Below are 20,436 nucleotides of genomic sequence, written 5' to 3' on the forward strand. Positions count from 1 at the left end.
TTTGCTTTTATTTTTAAAAACACTCTCAATCCACAAAATAATCCTCAAAGGGCATAATCTACTGGGACATGTTGCCATGACCGGCTTCCAAATTGTTTCTGGGCACAATTCAAGGTTCTGGTTTTAGCCTATACAACCCTATATAGATTGAGTCCAGGATGCCAGAAAGATAGCTTGCTCTCATATGAACTGGTCCACCATTAACCTCTGGGTACCCTAGTCTTTAGCGGTTAAGTGGACAGCAATTGGAGAAAGGGTGTTACCATCAAGAAGTCCCCAACTGTGAAATATTCTCTGTAGAGAACCTTTGCTTCATTAGCTTTCGTGCTGTCAGATTTCTTCCTTGATTTCCCCAGGTTTTTAGTGAATGATATAGTATTGCTGGTCTTGTTGCTGCTGCTCCTGTCGCAGATGGTTTTATTGTTGGCCTACTCTTTTTAAAATTATTATTGTTCTGTTTTGTTTCAAATTGCTTACATTTTTTGTTGTTGTGAAAGATAGGGTAGAAACATGCTAATTGATTCAGGGCTTGGCTCCAGAGCTAGGGCTGGACTCTATGAAAAATATGAAGTAGGAGTAATCATGGGTTTACCTGTTTATAGAAAAAAACAACAAGAAACCTAACACCCCGCCCTTCCCTTCCGTCCAATTTAAACTCAATTAGGGCAGCTCAGAATTATAAGATAAAACAATGACAACACAACAAATTACCATAAACTTTGGCTGGGAAGAAAGGGAGAAAACAGGGCATGAGAAGACCAAAGTTTCCTCCTTTCACTGATACAATCAGGTTTTTGTCTCTCACCCCCAGCATGTGCAGATGTTTTGCAAAAAGAGAGGGAAAGATGAAATTGCATCCTTTTTTAGCTTCCCTGGGAAACATTCCCCAGAAATAAACCTTCTGCTCTGTGCTTCCCACCCAGGTTTAGGTCTATGCGCTTTCTGAAGAATGACGGGATGGGCTTCCAGAAATACCCCTATGCGAATGAAGACGAGGCTTGGAAGAGCTACCTGGAGAACCCTCTGACAGCAGCCACCAAGGCTATGATGAGGGTTAATGGAGATGACGACAGCGTGGCTGCCCTGAGTCTCCTCTATGACTATTACATGGTATGAAAAGCGGCCAGCGTGACTCAAGGCCCCGAAAACGACATTTCCTGCCGCCTTCCCCCACCCACACCTAACCCTGTGATGGCTGGGGCTGGTATAGAATCATAGAATTGTAGAACTGGAAGGGAACCCTGAGGATCATCTAGTCCAACCCTCCCGCAATGCAGAAATATGCCACTTTCCCATACGGGGATCGAACCTGCAACATTGCCGTTATCTGAACCACACTCTAACCTACTGAGCTTATCCCCATTAGCAGTCGTAGTACAAAACATCTGAAAGGCACCAGCTTGGAGGAAGGCTGGTTTATTGTGCCCCCTTTAAGTTCTTCACAGGGGTAAAAACCTGTAAACATGACCAGGTTACTTCAGGTTGAGTATTCTTGGCTTGTGATAACTTTGTGGTCCTTACCACCCCACCAAGCAGTAACAAGAACTTCACCACAGACCAGGTGACGATGGTAGTTGTCTATAATCACTCTGTTTGGGTCACAGCCACACTATACCTGTAAAGCACATGGCTTAGAAACATAGAATTTTAGAGTTGGAAGGGACCCAAGGGTCATCTAGTCCAACCCCCTGCAATGCAGGAATCTCAGCTAAAGCATCCATGGCAGATGGCCGTCCAACCTCTGTTTAAAAAACCTCCAAGGAAGGAGAGTCCACCACCTCTCGTGGGAGTCTGTTCCACTGCCAAACAGCTATTACTGTCAAGGTTTTTTCTGAATGTTTATAAAAATCTTGGAAGTGCAATGTGTTTGGGGTGCTGGGAGTTTTAATTCTGTGAGGGGTAAACTTTTTCCTTGCAGAACCACGGGACCACTTCTGTGGCGAAAAGCCCCAGGACAACAGGAAAAGCTCATAGGACCACACTTGTGGTGAAAAGCAGTGCAAAAGTTGCATAAATAAATGCAAAATTGTAATTCCCAGGGTTCCCTGAGAAGAGGGAATGTGTTGATATGCTCTCTCAGATGCCTGAGTCTCACAGAAGGAAGAAATCCCACTCCACACTTCTGTGTCCACACAGAATAAGCAGACATCTTGTCTGATCAAACAGATTTGCTCTGCAGCAGAATCGCTAACAACCACGTGTTGGCAACACATTTGTTGTTCATTGAGAAAGGATGCTTTTCCTGGCATGGATGTGAGAGGCAGGAGATTATTATTAATTCATTCATTCATTTTAAGAACTGTTTTCTATGAAGCACCTCAGAGCAATTTCACAATATAAAGATATATAAAACAGTCGCCCTGGACCATGGGGGGACAACAACGTACAACGTACTGACACTAAGGAAATGGGGAAATTAAAGCATAGTCTACCTATTTTGACAGTAGCTAACCCAGAAGCGTCTCTCTCCCTACCTTGTTATACAGGGAACATTTCTGTTTTTTTGTTAACTTGACAGGTTCCAAAGGACAAGAGGATCCTTCCATCTGGAACAACGGGGCGCAACGAACTTGGGAAGAGGTGAGAGAGAATCCTGCCCTGGAAGACCTCCAGAGTTTGCAAGTGCAGGGAGTCATCTTGGCTCGTGACTAACTAGCTTTCAAATACTGGCCCAGCAAAGGGTTTAAAATGTTAAAAATGGGGGGAGGGGCAAGAGATCCGGGGCCCAAGCTACTATACCTTTAAAGCACACCCCCTCATTGCAAGAATCCTGGGAACTGTAGTTTGCACTCGCCGAGCTATAATTCCCAGCAACCTTAACAAATATAGTTCCCAGGATTCTTTGGGGTGCTTTAAAATGTATGGTTGCATGCACGAGAACAAAGACTCAGCCTCCGCATGCCTCTGCTACCCACCCAAAGTCACTCTGAATGTTTTTTGAAATGCTATACTGCTTCTGGAAGACATCAAGGCCTTGACTTTGGCATGTCTTAAGGGGGGAGTGAATTCCATAGCTGGGGGACAGGAACTAAGAATGCCTCTCTGGACAGCCTTCAAAGATCTGATCTTGGTGCGTAGATGTTGTGATTCAAGAGACTGTTCCTGGTTGATCTTACAGGTTTGTGGTAGGTCAGTGTTGAAGGTGGCCGTGGGTATACTGGACGCAGGCTGCCAGCAGCACCTTTAAATGGAGCAGACCCTGGAGCACTGTTTCAAGAAGTGTGGGGCTCCAGAATATGGTTCAGTAGGACCCCCCTCCCTGCTCTCAAATCCCCTTTATTCTAGCCCGAGGGGGGGATTGAACTTCACCCATGTTCCCCCCATGGCAGAGGTAGCAAAGGACAGTGAGAACTAGGAGAGAGAGAGGCTCGCTGTGGCCTTTTTCTGCACTGAACGTGAAGGCGATAAGCCTGCTTTTGTTTCAACTGCTTCCAAATCGAGCAATGTACTCCCTTTCATCCTCCTTGGGTTCCGTGCTTTTCAGATAACCCTCCCCGAAATAAGTTAACAGTCGGTTGGCATCTTTCAGTTTAGTCCCTCAATTCCTGGACTCTATGTACCCCTGACGCTATGTGTTTTTACATGCCTAATTCTGAACCGTTGCAGCGGGGTCATCACGAAGCGTGGGCTCTGCCCAGTCCCACAAGGGCTGGGTGGGGAGCGGTTAGATTTAACTCTTTCCCCCTTGCTTGGGAATGATGAGCTTCCCTTGCCCAAATAGTTGCCTGCGTTCTTTCCTTGTGCCTCAGGTGCAGATGTGGTGACCAAATGGCCTTGCATTGCTAAGTATTCTTTTGTCTGGCTCCCCCTTTGCCTCTAGGCACTGCCACGGGATGGAGTACGAACCCGAGATCTCCTCCTTTGAAAACTCCACTCACATCATGAAGCTCCTGGCCGAAAATGTTTCCATGAACCAAGAGTATCTCGATGTGCCCAAGAAGAATGGCTTAGGGATGGAGGGCATCCCCTCTCCTCACAAGCCGCCTGCCCTGCCTCCGGGCACCAGCAAGCTGGAAGCCAGCCCCGAGAACTATATGCTGACCTCGGGGGATGTGTACGACAACAGCTCGCTCAATTCCCTCTTTGACGCCATCCACGTGGCTCCGCCGCAGCAGAGGTGGCAACCGGACAGCACATTCAAAGAAGACCCTCAGGAGGTCAGCACTGTGCCCAGATGTCTGGGCCTGCCTGAACGTTTCTAGAACAAAACTCTGTGGTTCTGCCCATCTCTGGGCAGGATGTGACATGTATGGTATAAATGGGAGCAGCACAAATTGCACTAATTAAGCGAGCAGAGGGAGTGTCCCTTATGTGCCAAGTTAGCCGTCATTGAGATTCAACAGGATGAAGTGGCTTGTTTTGTTGGAAGGGCTTTTTAACATTCTCTCCATCAGCCCTTCTGCTTCCTGAAATAACCTTCTCTGCCTGTACGCAGGCTAGCCATGTTGTCGGTCTTCTGTAGCTTATTGCCGAATTTCCACCACCCTCCCTGCTGCTACACCGGGGCTGGCCAATCCACTGGACATATGCAAAGCAAATGGTAGATGAAAGGAGAAGAGGAAAACTTAAGCCACGTCCATCCCCAACAACCACTCTCTCTCCCATTGTCTCCATCTGCCACTAATGAACACTATAGTCACAACTGCACCCTACATTTAATGCAATATTATACCACTTTAATAGTCATGGCTCCCAGCCTCAAAGAATCCTGGGAGCTATAGTTTGTCAAAGGGTGCTGAGAGTTGTGAGGAGACTCCTTGCATGACTATAATTCCCAGCACCCTTAAGATTCCTTCATGGAAGCCATAACTGCTAAAGTGGTAAACAAGTGCTTTAAATGTACCACAAATATATTGATAATACTGTTGAAAAGTTGGCTAAGGGTGGGTGAAAAAAGGTCTGCCATTCAAAGTTGTAGAGTTGACAGAGTGACTTTCAAGGGTGCTGGGCTTCTGGGGAGAAAAGTGTGTGTGTGTGTGTGTGTGTGTGTGTGTGTGTGTGTGTGTGTGAAGCCACTTGCTATGTCCCCTTTCACACATGTCAGCTCCTATGGCTCAGATGTTTTGCTTCACATCTAAAGTAGGAAGAGGAAGTGCATTATAGCTTCCTGTTGATGCCTTACCTGATCAGGAAGTGGTTTGGGATGTGGTTCATAATGCATTCATTTGGCAAAGCATCAGCCTTCCCCGAGGTGGGAAATGAGGCATCCGAGAAGGCTATGGGTCATTGTAGGTACAGTACCTATAACCCCTGACTATTGGCTCTGCTGGCTGGGACCGATGGGAGCTGTAGTCCAAAATATCTGGAAGGCACCAGGCTGGGGAAGGCTCTGCTTTATATAATGATCCTTCTCCACTTCCATCAAACCCCTAGAATTTCCTTGCAAGGCTAGTTGAAAAAAATACCATTGAAGAGCTGGATTCTTGAATTCCCTCTCTCCTATTCAGGGCCTGATCCTATGGCCTTTAGTAGGCTCGGATTAAAAGTAGGGGATGGATTCCAGCTGGGCATGCTAACTTGTTTTTATTATATTTATTTATTTATTTATTTATTTATTTATTTATTTATTTATTTGCCCTGCTTTTTGACAGCAGCCTGGCACAGTTCAGCAGCAGATGAAACTTCTTCCTAGGACTTTTAGAAAACCTCCATCTGCTAAATTGTTACACGTGGATAAAAATGTTGGCGAGGCATATGAGCCAGTTTTCAAAAAATTCAGAACGAATGTTTTGCCTTGGTTCCAAATGAACCTGGATGGGCTTTTGGAATGGGCTTTCCTTGGTGAACTGGAATACAAAAGAATTCATATACAGCTGTCCTGATTTTGTCTCTCCCTGCAGTCGTTGATCTTCAATGATATCCTGAAGTCCCAGACAGATGCACCGTGTTCAGAGAGTTATTCCGCCAATGATGCCAAGAGGTAAGAGCAAAGGCTTTCTCAAATAATATGATCGAAATGTGTCCTGCTGAAGAAATGTTCCTAGTAAATCAAGGTGGAAGTTTAATGAGAGGGTTGTTCTGTCTCATACACACACCTGTTGGGCACTGTCGTTGGTGAGAAGGGAGAATAACTTTCCTTGCTTAATCCATGTGTTCCATTTTATTTTATTTTATTTTATTTTTAAAACGGACCCCTTCCAGTCATCTGCTTTATATATAACAGGAAAAACACATGAATAAATACATATGACTATCCTGCCGGACACCTAGTTTGGCCTCAAATACTTCTGCCAATGGATGATGGTCCATTCGGGTTAATAAGACACTGTCCCACCAACCTCAGTCTGCCCTCAGCTAGCCCAAACCTGCCTACCTTTTTACTTGCACCCAGTCCAGGCAGTCATAGAATCACAGAATTGAAGTGTTGGAAGGGGCTCCTGAGGGTCATCTAGTCCAACCCCCTGTGTCTTCCTCCTCCTCCTCAGTCTCAGTGTTGCCCTTGAAAAACTGACCAGGAAGGAAGATGGGGCGAAAAAGAGAATTAGTTGGCTCACCCTGCTATTGGCTGTGGCTCCACATCCTGTTGGCCTCTCTGCCTTCTTCCCTTACCAGTTCCAATGGTCCCCAGCTGCCACTGGCTTCTTTGTGTTTTGGTGTGTCTTGCAGAGTAAAATAGTATAAGTGGTTTATTTAATCTCTGCCTTCTCCCCCTCCCCCCCTTTTTTAAATTTCTCCATTTAAGTGACTTTGAATATATGTTGGGATCCCCTAAAGCTATTCACATCAAATCTGGTGACTCACCTATGGCCTACCTCAACAAAGGACAGTTCTACCCAGTCACACTGCGGACAGCTGCAGAAGCGAAATGTTTACACCTGTCCTCTAATAAAGTGAAGGTAAGTGATGTGCCAAGGAAAGTTCCCAGCAATATATAATGTGGAACAGCTGATACAATGGTTATGGAGGTGGTCCCCCCCCCCCAGTTTTCTGAAGCCAGAGATATTACAGACAATTCCTATGGAGGTTTCAGAAATTATAGCATATGCTTTAAAGCAGAGGTCAGGGAAGTGCTGAGGGCTGCATCACCCAAGTGGAACTCACTAAACCCAGCACAAGAATGTGAATAATATTGATGCACAGACGAACTGCAAGCCTTTCCTGACAGTTATTCAAAACCTCAAACATCAAAACGCAGTTGCATCCTGAAAATTGCAGTCATGCTGTTGCAAAATGCATGGGTGCCTTTTTCATATTTCCAAGGTACAACAAGCTTTTTCTTTGCTTGCATTTTTCTTTGGTTTTCCTGCTGTAGCTCCTGAAAAGGAAAGGAGTGGCAGTTGCATACATTACACAACAGCAAAGCCCTTTTTCCCTTTCAGCTGCTCCCCACTGGGTGGGAGGGGATGCATACCAGCCCATGGGCAGGAACTCCTATTTCCCCAAGCTGGATTTGATTTTGCAAATGAATACATAAGTGAATACTATATATACTATTATATATTGAACAGTGATCCAATTGGCTTTCCCCCTTTCTCCCAGAGTGTTGTGATGGTGGTTTTTGACAATGAAAAAATTCCAATGGAGCAACTCAAGTTCTGGAAGCACTGGCATTCACGTCAACCTACAGCTAAACAGAGAGTCATCGATGTCGGTATGGAATAGAGATGCTTTCGGATTTCTTGTCTAGGAGGGAAAGGAAACAGATACAGTGAAACACACCCACCCCTTTATTTCCAAGTGAATGCAGTCCTTATTAGCACTTTGGGTATTAAATTGAACTGGTTGCTGCTCTGATTAATAACAATAATATTAATAATAAGAATTTATTATTTATACCCCGCCCAGTGTTTACAGGGTTTTCATCATAAAGATTCCCAGGATAGAGGGATGGTCTTGTGTGTGTGCATAGAAAATCATGAAGAATAGCTTTCGGCTACCCAGTTTTAATAGCAGACTTCTGCATCCCTTGAAAGCTCCGGAAAGTTGCATGACATACAGGGGTCTGCTGCCAGAAGGAAAAACCAAGAATTATTTTCCTGGCCCCGCCCCCCACCTATAGATCTGGATCTTCACCTTAGAATCCAGAAGGAGTTTAGGAGCGGTTTCCGGTAGCCTTGAAGGGTGGGGCATATCACACCTCTTTAAGAGGTTGTTACTTAATTCAAAAGTTATAATTGGGCAATAACTGCATGTTTCATGCCTTCCAGCTGACTGTAAAGAGAATTTCAATACTGTGCAGCATATTGAGGAGGTGGCTTACAACGCCTTGTCCTTCGTCTGGAACATTGCTGAAGAAGCAAAGGTATGATCAGGCTCATGCAAAACATGTGTTCCCCCCTGTACTGCAAACCTACCTCCATTTTATACCTGCAGTTCAGCCACATCTGGAGGGCCACATGTTCCCCATTCCTGCTTTGGCATTCCAACATTAAACCGTGCTTCGAACTCACGGGCACTTTTCATCAGCAGCCTTTCAACTAGGTTTGCTAACTCCTCTGCACACATGGAGACTTCAGTGTTCACCCTTGTGTCTTTTATGGTTTGTTCTGCTATCAACTCCAGTCAAACAGGCATTGCAGGATTTGAAGTGTTACGGAAACCTGTGAACAGACACTGAGTTGAGACAGGTCTGCACACAATAAGCAGGGGTGCCTCTGTTGTGCTACCTTCAGCTCCTTTCGCGGGGGGACGGCAACCCTATTTGTCTTCAAAGGTGAAACTGGGGGCCCCTCCAGACTAGTGTTTTATTGCTGGTACCTTCTGCAGCGTGTTCTGCCTTGACACAACAATAGTGCATCAGTGGTGGATTTATCCTGCTTCAGTTTGTTATGTGTTGCTTCCCCAAGGGGCTATAACACTACAAAAGTGGGACAAAAATGAACCAGAACATTCATGGTATGAAAAGTTGCAGGATTTCAGCAAGAAGCTACAGGATGTCCGCCCCAAATCTTTTGCATGTGCAAATAATATTGAAATCCGGATTGGATATAACCACCGCGATATCAACATGAGCACAAACCATTATGAACCCACAATAAAAAGGATGTCTGGAGGGGGTTTGGCTTGTCTAAAGCTTTCATAAGAGTTCCTGCCCGAACTGAGATTTAAACTAGTCACATGTCCTGCTATGTCCGTAGCTCTTTTAAGCACTACACCAGCAGCTGGCTCCAAACTGTTAGCTGGGCTATAGGGAGAAAGTTTCCTGCCACAACCCTAAGACTATAAACTGCCATTTATTAGCGTGCAGATTAATAAGGCTCTGCGAGTCGTACTCTCCCATAAACCCAGACCAGATATTCAAGGTAGCTTTATGTTGCAATAGGGAATAATGCCTCAACATACCCCCGACAGACATGAACCGTGGTCTGTTGGTGCAAAGCAGTCTTGGGTTTGCAACCCAAGGAAAACAGCAAAATCAGGAGGTGGACTCTGTGTAGCTTGGTAGGTTACAGGTAGTGCTGGCTTGCAACAACAGAGTTATGTGTAAATGAAAAACGCTAGATGAATTTGCAGTGTGTACTCTACTCCAAAGTAAGTTCCACTGAGTTAAATGTGGCTTACTCCCAAGTAAGTGGGCATAGAATTGCAGTCGTAGGATATCCTGATTTTAATAGGGCTTCTGAGTAGACATGCATAGTATTCCTGCTGTTTAGTAACTCAGTTGGTAGGGTTTTTTGCTCTGACATTTCATAGGGTCAGTTTTCTTTTTAGCCTAAAGGTAGCCATGGTCTTGAAAAAAATCCCTAAAAACTGAGAGGTTACAAGCCATCTTTCAAAGCAACTTCTTCCTCTTCACTCTCCCTCCATGGAAATATTCCAAGCATGTGATAGTCCTCTGGGGCACTTAGGTTAGATGTAACTTACCAGAAACCTTGTTCCCCTTTCTGCCCAGGGGGCTGTTGAAGGCTGAGGCTTCAGAGACATAAAATACCTGTGAGCTGCTGTTCAAGGCCTTTTCCTGCATCTTCCACCTGTCTCTGAATCTGCAAGCCTCTAAATAATGGAGCCAGGCTCATTATTTTCTATTTGCAAGGTTTAGCTGTGCTTAACTTTGGACCAGAAGGTTGTCAGCAGCAGCACCCCAGGGCTGCAGCCTCCCTTCCCTCCTTGGAGATGGGCAGAGGTTGAACCAGGTGCCTTCTGCATGCAAAACAGATGTCCGACCACTGAGCTACAAGCTTCTTGGAATTCGCTGTATCTTCCAGAGCAGTTCTTTGACTGCCACTGCATCCTGACTCTGTCCATTCTTCTTCTTGCAGGTGTTTATTGGCGTGAACTGCTTGAGCACAGATTTCTCCTCCCAGAAAGGTGTGAAGGGAGTCCCTTTGAACCTCCAGATAGATACTTATGACTACAGTACCGGGACGAACCGGCTTATTCATCGAGCTGTCTGCCAGATCAAAATATTCTGTGATAAGGTAGAGTGAAGCCTTTGAGAAAGAAGCTATGATGTGAAGGACTTCCAAAAGACATGTGTTATGAGAATAAGGGGTCAGAGAGTCAATGCGGTGTGGTGGTAAGAGTATTGAACAAGGACTTGGGAGACCCGGGTTCAAATCCCCTCACGCTGGATAGCCTTGGGCCAGTCACTTTCTCTCACAGAGCTTTTGTGAGGCTCAAATAGGAAGGAGATAGCCTTGTATGCCATCTTGAACTCCCTGTGGTTGAGGCAGGATATAAATGTAAGCAGTGCTTTTTTCTGGGAGGACGCAGGGGTACCCCTAAACATTTTGTGAATCTAAGTTTGGCCTCATTGAGGGGCAGTATTTCAATAAGAGTAGGAAAATGAGAGTACCCTTAAACATTTTTTATAGAAAAAAAGCACTGAATGTAAAAAATAAATAAGCTTCTTAAACAAAGACATGACCTTTTAAGAGCAGCTTTGCAAGAGCTGAACTGCTAGCTGAAGAACTTGGCTCTGAAGAAAGCTTTTAAACACGAATAAACTAAACTGTGCAAGAGTTCACCTGTAAATCAGTCAAGACTGGAATTCACTGGTGAGCCTCCAGTTTTTAAATGCTAGGAGGCAACATATAATAAAAAATGTTCTAGGAGCTTAATCTGATTCAGCATTAGCCCAGAGGTGACATTCCACGTTCTGGGTCCTTTCACTGAGGGCCAAACTAGATGTGATGTTAGTCGTGTGGGTGCAATTGGCACCAGAGGCGGAGCAAGGGCGGGGCGTTGGGGGCAGTCCACCCCAGGTACCGGCCTGGGGGGGTTGACACTTGGGGCACAACCCCCGCAATCAACGACTCCAAAGCCGAGCCCAAAATTCGCTCAGCACGCCGTGGCGGCTTGCTTGCTTGCTTGCTTGGCCAGCCGACTTTCCTTCCCTTTTTTTTTAAAGGGCTTTTTTCGGTGCTGGGCTGCAGAGCCACGGCATGGAGTCAAGAGGCGGGCCAGCGAGGCGTCATGCTTGTGGCTGGCGTGACGCCCCTCCTCACTGGCCCGCCCCTCGCCTCTGCCCGGGCTAGGGCCGAAAAAAGCCCTTTAAAAAAAGGGAAGGAAAGCAGCCGCCGGCCGTGCATCATGCGTCATGACACACGACACATGCACGCTACGGAGCAACACCCCGCCTTCGAAGGGGGGTGCCTTCGGGTTTGGCGCCCCGGGTGGCCAGGCGGCTTCCTCCGCCACTGATTGGCACGAAGGCTTAAAAAAGAAGTTAATATCGCCTGCAGGGAGGCCAAGCAGCAGGACTGCAGAAGGTGGGGAGACTCTCAACATTACCGTGCTGCTGTGATTCTGGCAATAATAACTCTTCTGAAGCTGCTACATCCCAAGGGAAGCCTCCATTCTGCAAACATTTTTTTAAATGTGCATGTTAATTGCATGCACACACATATGTGGCACACATGTTCATGCCGTTAACATCACATCTAGACTGGCGCTCAGACTGGTTCAGCTAGATTGTTTCCTTGCTAGTCGAACTTTCCAAAATTTGAGGTGAGAAATATGTGCAGGTGTGTATTCTGCGTTTCTGGCCCCAGTTATAGGCTGGGACCCAAACAACTACTTCGGGTTTCTCAAGGACTTTTTATTTTTTTGAACCGCAATTTGACATACACAATCCCGACCTCCTCCAAAAGCCCTTAAAAAAATGGGATGAAGGGACTGCTGCTTCAGAACTACGACACCAAAGACTCCCTGGGCACACGTATCTGCTTGAGGAATTACAGCTTCTCCTATAATTTTACCTTCCCCTGTTTGAAACGGCTTCATCTTCTTTCTCTTTGGAGATAATGGTTTACGGTGTCTCTCTCCAAACTCCAAAATGCCTGTTAATTGACGTCACAAAATTAACACTGCATCTAGTTTGCCCCTAAGATAAATGCTTGCATTTAAATGGCAAGCTTATATTTTAAATGGAAAGAGTGCTTTGACTCTGCTCTTGCTTCTGCAGGCTGCCATGCACATATATTACGCGCACGTATTCCAGCATTGCTTCCTCCCCGCCCCCCCCCCCCAGCTCAGGGTAACTGAGAAATGGAACCAAGGACTGAGATGCCCAGAGAAGGGGCTTCTTTGGTTCTCTGAAAGCATCCTGTTGTGTTCTGCGCCACACAGTCAATGGGCTGCAGCTTAGAACACAATGTTTGGAGCAGGGGTGGGGAAGGTGGAGAAACCTGGCTTCTCTCCCTAGCCGTAAATCACTAGGGGCAGGCAGGTATAATCTAGGGAGGACAGATGCAAAAGAGGGCAGGGCTCCTGCACCTTTAATACCTACATCTGCTGAAATCACCTGGATTTTTAAATAGTTGCTTTAAGCTGTCCTCTTTTTGCATCTGGCTATCCTAGGCAGTGGGACGCGGGTGACACTGTGGTCTAAACCACAGAGCCTAGGGCTTGCCAATCAGAAGGTCGGCAGTTCGAATCCCCACGATGGGGTGAGATCCCGTTGTTCGGTCCCAGCTCCTGCCCACCTAGCAGTTCAAAAGCACGTCAAAGTGCAAGTAGATAAATAGGTACTGCTCCAGTGGGAAGGTAAACGGCATTTCCGTGCGCTGCTCTGGTTCGCCAGAAGCGGCTTTGCCATGCTGGCCACATGACCCGGAAGCTGTCTGCAGACAAACTCCTATAGAGTGAGATGAGCGCTGCAACACCCGAGTTGTCTGCGACTGGACCTAATGGTCAGGGGTACTTTTACCTTTACTATCCTAGGCAGGGTGGATTTGGTTTAAATCAAATCGATTTAAATCACAATTTAAATCACTAGTCAGTAAGACTTGATTTAAATGTTTTTTTATATATAGAAAGACTCATTCTTGCTGGTATAATCTTAATATTCACAACCAGATGAAGGTTTCACTTTTTGGAATAATAAATTTTCAGAGTAGTTTATACAGTTATATCAAAAATTACTGATTTGGTTATACTATTAGAAATGCATAGAGAGATCATTATGAACTTATTGTGAGGTTCAATAAGTTAACTGTTTATATTTGGACAACTTTTCTGCTGTACTTTAACGGAAGGAGAAAAATAATCATTTCCTTAATAATAATTTAAACTATTTATTTAGCTAGAACAATAACATTATAGCATATGTATCCATGTTTGTTAACGGATGTGGTTAAACAATTAACAAAAAAAACCCAACAACTTTAGACTGAGTTTTAACACAAATGAAAAACTTAAAACAAATCCTTCTTTCCCGATGAATAGCCTTTGGACTATAATGTAACTTGAATAGAAAACTATATCCAGAATTCTTTTTCCTCCAAAAGCATTTTATTTTAAAAATCCGATTTAAATTTTTTTAAAAAATCTGATTTAAATTTTTAAAAATCTGACTATTATTATTTTATTTTTATCCACCCTGATCCTAGGTAAATCTCTGAGATGAAGGTGTTCCTTTATGAGTGTACCCATTTACCCACAGTTGTTACTCCCTTTTGAGACCAGTAGGGCAGAAGATAGGGAGCAGGTAGAGCCAGAGCCAGCTAGTTCTGGTTTTGTCCCTGTGCTTTTCCTGAGACTAAGGAGGAAGAAGCAGTACTGCCACTTAGATTGGTTGCAAGAAGGTGCTGGCAGACTGCGTTTGGTAGGGCAATGTTTCTGTTCCCCTAACGGAGCTGCCTCAGCTGCCATTTTTAATGGAAGCAACACCTGCCTCTCCCCCTGAAACTAGGCAGCGTTGCCTTTGCAAACAAGGATCTCACCTGGAGGTGCAGTGTGTCTGGTGCTCAGGCTCCTGAGCAGAGCCATAGCTAGGTGATCTGGCTTCCCTGGCAGAACCATCCAGATTGCGCCCTGAAATATACTCGGAGTCAACACGCCCCCTAGCCACAGACAAATTAGCTCTTCTTTCCACCTCTCCTCTAGCCAGTTTTGCGCCCCCCTGCCTTGCCTGCGCCCCTGGCGGGGGCCCACTTCACCACCCCCTCACTACAGCCCTGCTCCTGAGATGGCATAATCTCCTCCCAAGTGACCGTGAGCAGTTTATTAATAATACCACGAATGCTCAGGAAGGCATGTGCTTCGTAGCAACATACAGGCAGCCATCGTTTTAGACGCATCAGATACGTGTGCGACCGTGCGTGTGTGCATTGCGCCAAACCCAGATGTGACTTGAAAACATCACAAAAGCGTCACCAAAAGGGGCGTTTGCAGACTTTCTCGAGGTGTTTCAAATAGATGCGATTTCACTTAAACGTGTGGCGCCTTGGAACGTAAGCCCCGCAGTAAATTGGGACTGGTGTAAGTTTTCGGCTTCTCATCTCTTTCAACTTCCCTTGCAGGGAGCAGAGAGGAAAATGCGGGACGATGAACGCAAGCAGTTCAGGAGGAAGGGGAAATGCCTGGACGCCAATAACAATGGTCAGTGAGTGGAAGGGGGCGAGGAAGCTGGTGTGGGCCCTGTATATATAAACGCTGCCTTCAGGGGAGGGTGTGTGGGGTCATGTGCTGCTGGCAGAGTGCGCTTTGAATGCGTGGTGCGCAGGTTGGCCTGGGGAGCGAGATGCCTGGTGATTAGGACCCTCAGCTGCAGATAACCCGCTTCCCTCTCCTTGCCAGAGAGGCCTCTGCCGCAACAGTCCCTTGCCTTGGGGGGGTTGCAAAGAGGAAGAAGGCAAGGGCAATCTAGCCTTAGTCCCTGACCGGAGGAGGACCAAGGGCTGCAGGGAAATTGCTCTGTCTTCATCCCAGCAAAGAGCAGCTGGCGGGGTCAGCTCAGCCTGGCCCTAACTGGATTTCAAGGGTTGTTTTTACAAACGCACCTCTTTCATTTTTATTTATTTATTTACTCATGGGACCTATATGCCCTAACACGTGCCCTCTGGGAAGCTTACAAAACAGTTCCACGTTCAAAACAGAATTAACAGCATGTCAAATAAAAACAGCAATAAAAACTACAGAAAGGTGGAAGAAGAGCAAACGAGTGTGGCAAGATAAAAATAGCAGCTAAAACCAGTGATTGAGATCCTTAAAATACTACTAAAAGCTCCCGGCAGACTTTGCCTGGCGCCTAAAAATTAGCAACGAACGTGCCTGGTGAACATGCCTCAAGTTGAGAGTTTTGCAATTTGGGCACCACTGGAGAGAGGCTGTGGCTCAGTCGGAGAACATCTGCATTGCATGTAAAAGGACACAGATTTGATCCCTGCCATCCCCAAGTAGGATTGGGGAAGACCCCTCCCTTGAAACCTAGATAGCCACTGGTAGTAGGTGTCAATAGTATGCAGCATAGGACTGTGATAGACCACTGGCTCAACTACTTCAGTATGTATATGTGTGTGTGTGTAAAAAATTGTCCAGTAGCACCTTAGAGACCAACCAAGTTTGTTCTTGGTATGAGTTTTTGTGTGCATGCACAATTCTTCAGATACTTCAGTACTGATGAGCCATTGGTCTGACACAGTCAGAGGCTGCATCCATACTTTTAATGTGCATTTTAAGTACTTGGCTTCCTCCAGAGAATCTTTGGAGCTGTAGTTTACTGCTGACAGAGCTACACTTCTAGCACCCTTCACAAACTACAATTCCCATGATTCTTTTTTTGGGGGGGGGGTATTTTGAATGTTATTCGGATGTGTGGTGTGTATGGAGCCTGTATGGAGCCAAAGACAGCTTCCAAAAGTGGGGGACCAATGAGAAGAAGATCTCAGTTGAATGACAGGTTCATACGGGAAGGGGTGGTTCTTTCAGATATCTCTTCATTTTGGCACTGTCAAGCTGATCCCTATCCTCTGGCTTCCACTCTCCCCCTCCACTCCCTTTTGTCTTGTAAGCCTAGTCTCTAAGATCGTAAGCTCGAAGGCAGGGCAGGTGTCTTCATTTTGATTTATGTGGCACCTAATTACTGTAGGCGCTCTAGAGGTTATTATTATTAATAATAAGGTGAGACAGAAACTCTTATGCTCTATTCTGGACTTTTTTATGTTCTTCAGACACATCTAATCATTCTTGTCTGAAAATTAGATCGTGAAAATTACAGAAACTTGCTTTCCAGAAAGGGTGTCCAGGCCATCTCTCAGTTAAATAGTTCCCCAAAGGCTTTTTTTTAAATTTCAGAAAGCTCAGTGTGTGTATGCTGATTGATCAGATTGTGTTAGTGTTGCATGAAGTCTGAGACTTCTACTTTGGGTCTTTGTTTTGGCTTTGTTTTTTGTCTGTTTCTATTGATGGGATTTGGTCTTTTTCATTTGAATCCCGCCCCCCCTCCAACCTCATTGGTTTTTAAAAAACAATTCTCAGCCACCTTGTGGGATGTTTTTTGGGCAGAGAGTAAGGGTTGGTCAATAAGTCAGTTTGGGTTTCTTTCAGCTTCTCATTTTTCTAATCTTAACTCCAGTTCTCCACCTTTCCACATCATTTTTTCCCAAGGCCTCATGAAAATTCACTGGCAAATTTCTCTGAATATGCGGATTTTTGATTATTATTTTTTGCAAAGCAATATACCCTACCATAATTCTTTCTTGCCTTCACTAATATTACTCATTTTGATACAAACTTCACCCCAGTTATATGCATTTCTGTGCATATTAGTTGACTATAGAGAACTACATTGCAAAATTCGGATAAGTGCAGATTTTTAAGGATGAGGATGATGCAGTTTGAGTATTTCCTTCGCTGCTTAGCTGCTTTTAACCAAAGGGAAAGACATTGGGAGGAAGCTCATAGGTCCCCTCTGTCTTGTCCAGTCTTCCTCAACCATCTGCCTTCTAGACATTTTGGCCAGGGCTGATGAGTGTGTGGTCCAAAACATCTGGAAGGCAACTGATTGGGGAAGGCTGGTCTTGTCCTAATCTTGCAAAATGAGGCATGCATTACTTAGAATCATAGAACTGTGGAGTTGGAAGGGACCCTGAGGGTCATCAACTCATGCAATGCAGGAATCTCAGCTAAAGCATCCATGGCTTGGTTGAATCTCCGCCACTCCCCTCCTTGTTGAGTCTCTATAGCAACAAACATGGTGGAAAACTAAGTTTCTCTTCTTCCTTCCAGGTCTGAAAAGCTGTTTGGTTTCAGGCTTCCGAGGCAACGAAATCACTTATCTCAAGCCACAGGCTGACTTGGAAACCCAGCCTGTCCTGTTTATTCCAAACGTCCACTTTTCAAACCTCCAGAGATGTGGAACGGTAAGTCCCCCTTACCATAGCCAGCCCATCCATGAGACACCAAGGAGAAGTGGCTGTGGCGACTTCTGGGTTCTGGAGAAATCTTATGAGAGCCGTGTGAGGCCTCCATGCGATCTCATGGGGCTCTCACGTGATCTTGAGCTGTTATCACACAATCATGCTGGAACCAGGAAGTCGCAGCCGTGTGACCCTGGTAAGGAGGACCGGCGACACACAGGGTGTGGGCAGGGCAGCACCTTCCTGTTTCACCTCAGGCAGCAAAATGGGACAGGCTGACCCTGCCCCTTACAGCTCCCTCTGCATGCTGCCTTCAAATACATGCTGCTGCTACAGGAATGGAAGGAAGCCGCCATTAATGATGCCATTATCTTAATTTATTTTAGGCATCGAGACTAAATTTTGGTTTATTTCAAAGGAACGTTTCAACTGCAAGAGTAGGGATTTTGGGAGAAGAGGCATGTTGTTTTAATTGGGGACAGGGAACCTGCGACCCTTCAAACGTTGTTGGATTCCAGCTCCAATGATCCCTGGCCATTGGCCAATGTTGGCTGGGGCTGATGGGAGTTGGAGTCCCACAACATCTGGAAAGCCACAAATTCCCAGCCTTGGTTTAAAAGCTGCACTGTAAGTTTTGTGTGAAGCAAAAAAGAGATGCAGCAGTGTAAGGCATAGCATCAAGAAAGTGACCGATTAAGGGCAGTTCTACCCCCCCAGACTTCTGTTCTTTTTTTAAAAGAAGAAGAAGAAGAAGTATTTCCCCTGTCCCTGGAAACCCTGGGAACTTAATTGTGTAATAGAGCTCCATGACAGAACTTGTCATGTCCTGAAAATGCAATTCCCAGCATTCTGTGGGGGAAGCCATGAATGATAAACTGGTTTAAAACTAAACCTAAGTTTGTAGTGTAGCTATCTGCTCACTGTCTGCAAGGAAAGTGCAGGCTTTGAGGAGGACCAAAATGGATTCATATAAAGATGTGAGGAGATTAGAGAGCAGGAGTGGAGAGTGTCTGGCCACAGAAGCACAATTTAAGCAGGGGAGGGAGAGGGTTGAAAGGTCTACTCTCAGATAGGTTCATGATTAAATTGCAAAAGCAGGGTGCTCTAAGATAATTTGCCGTGCAACTGTTCTATTTTCTGGATGTTGTTTTTAAACCTCACTGTAACCATAACCAGTTACAGGTAGGTAGCCGCGTTGGTCTGCCATAGTCAAAACAAAACAAAATAAAAAATTCCTTCCAGTAGCACCTTAGAGAACAAACTTAGTTGGTCTCTAAGGTGCTACTGGAAGGAAATTTTTATTTTATTTTGTTGTAACCATAACAACATTATAAATACAAAGTCAGTTACCCCCTCCCCCCTTTTTTTAAAGACAAGGAATCAGTACCTTGGGCATGCATATCTAATAAGTACACCCAATTTATCTTTTTTAATTATCACATAGGCTGGTATTCAATGCTAGTCCTACTCAGAGTAGACCCACTGAAGTTAATAGATGGGACTAACTTAGATTCATTACTTTCAGGGGATCTACTCTGAGTAGGACTTGGGTGAATACAACCCATAGAGTCTGAAGCAGATTTCCTTCTGAGAGGCCACAATGCTTTTGCCCCAAAATGTTTGGGGCATTTTTAATCTCAGAGGACTAAAGCGTCTCTCTTTTCTTTTTCCCCAACAGGCATTACCCACGGCTGGTGTTCTACACGACTCTAGCAGGTACAAAATATGCATTCATCCCCCCCCTTTGGCTCACATGTCCAATATATTCTTGCATAATTAGACAGCCCATTGGCCCTTCCCATTTTGATTTTATTTCTATCCCATCTTTCTCTGAGAGTCTTGTCAAGGCCACATAAGTAGACCTCTGATCCAGGCACTGACCAAACCCAGACCCAATTAACCACAGGAAGTTTGCTGTATCAGGTGCCTTCAGCCCTGCGAAGCTGATGTCTACCAGATCTTGAGGTCCCTAATGGAATAAATGCAGGATATATAAAAGTGGTGAAATATAATGTTGGTAGGACATTCTCCGGAGTGAGAATCCCATTGAAACCAAATGAACAATAGCTATGCTGAAGTGCTGTGAGACTGAGGCAAGGATATATATGCTGGGTTGTGTCTGTCTAAGTTCTACTCAAAGCAGACCCATTGAAATGGATGAACCTAAATTAGTAATGTTAATTAACTTCAGTAGGTTTACTCTGAGCAGGACTTGTACCATGAACTCTGACACAACCTAGCCTTCCACAAGGAAATGGTTGGAGATGCAAGAAGAATGCTCAGCATCATCGGTGTCCTTACCTGTTGGGCAATGTGAGGAATTGGATTTGGGGTGGCAGAGAAGGAGACCAGAGGGACCCTCTCCATGGGGCACAACCCACTAGGACATTTTCTGTATTGGCCCTGTGGAAATGAATGGAAGCTGTGTTTTTGTTTCTGTTCTTTAACAATGCATCAGTACTGACATTTGAACCACTCGTTTCTGAATGCTGGTGCCCATCCTGGGATCTTCTGAACTTTCATTTTCCTCACTAAGGTTGCCTTTAAAGAGGAGCTGCCCTTCATTTCCTGATGAATTTGACCCTTTAGCTTCAAAGCAAGCCAAAGAGGAAGACCCTCAGCGAGGTAATATTGCTATCATAGATTACGCACACACATACCCCCCACCCCCACACCAAGCTATAGACAAGGAAGAAACAACCTCAGGTGGAACAGATGAGGAAAGAGCCTTGTGGGCTTACAAAATCTGAGGAAATAAACAGCAAGTGCCCATGAAAAATGGTGCTGAAGGCAAGGCCCGGAAAGGAGGTCTCAACTTGAGGATCTTATCGTGGGGCAACTTGGTGGGGTGAAGGACAACTAACTGGCACTTCCAAAGTCTCAGCAGACTGCGAGAAGAGGAGCTCTATTTTTA

At 45.3% G+C, this 20,436-nt stretch overlaps 1 protein-coding gene across 1 annotated transcript in view; it reads left to right on the plus strand.

Moving 5' to 3' along the window:
* Nucleotides 1–20,436, plus strand: part of GRHL3 (grainyhead like transcription factor 3) — a 50,005-nt gene that overhangs the window by 17,116 nt on the left and 12,453 nt on the right. Inside the window, exons 2-13 of the mRNA XM_033157764.1 lie at nt 924–1,110; nt 2,519–2,580; nt 3,821–4,157; nt 5,841–5,920; nt 6,683–6,836; nt 7,480–7,591; nt 8,148–8,242; nt 10,200–10,358; nt 14,685–14,763; nt 17,392–17,525; nt 19,201–19,238; nt 20,059–20,147. Coding sequence (XP_033013655.1) covers nt 924–1,110; nt 2,519–2,580; nt 3,821–4,157; nt 5,841–5,920; nt 6,683–6,836; nt 7,480–7,591; nt 8,148–8,242; nt 10,200–10,358; nt 14,685–14,763; nt 17,392–17,525; nt 19,201–19,238; nt 20,059–20,147 — 1,526 coding nt within the window. The remainder of the gene's footprint in view (nt 1–923; nt 1,111–2,518; nt 2,581–3,820; nt 4,158–5,840; nt 5,921–6,682; nt 6,837–7,479; nt 7,592–8,147; nt 8,243–10,199; nt 10,359–14,684; nt 14,764–17,391; nt 17,526–19,200; nt 19,239–20,058; nt 20,148–20,436) is intronic.

The sequence above is a fragment of the Lacerta agilis genome, chromosome 8, assembly GCF_009819535.1.
Source record: "Lacerta agilis isolate rLacAgi1 chromosome 8, rLacAgi1.pri, whole genome shotgun sequence".
NCBI classification, from domain to species: domain Eukaryota; kingdom Metazoa; phylum Chordata; class Lepidosauria; order Squamata; family Lacertidae; genus Lacerta; species Lacerta agilis.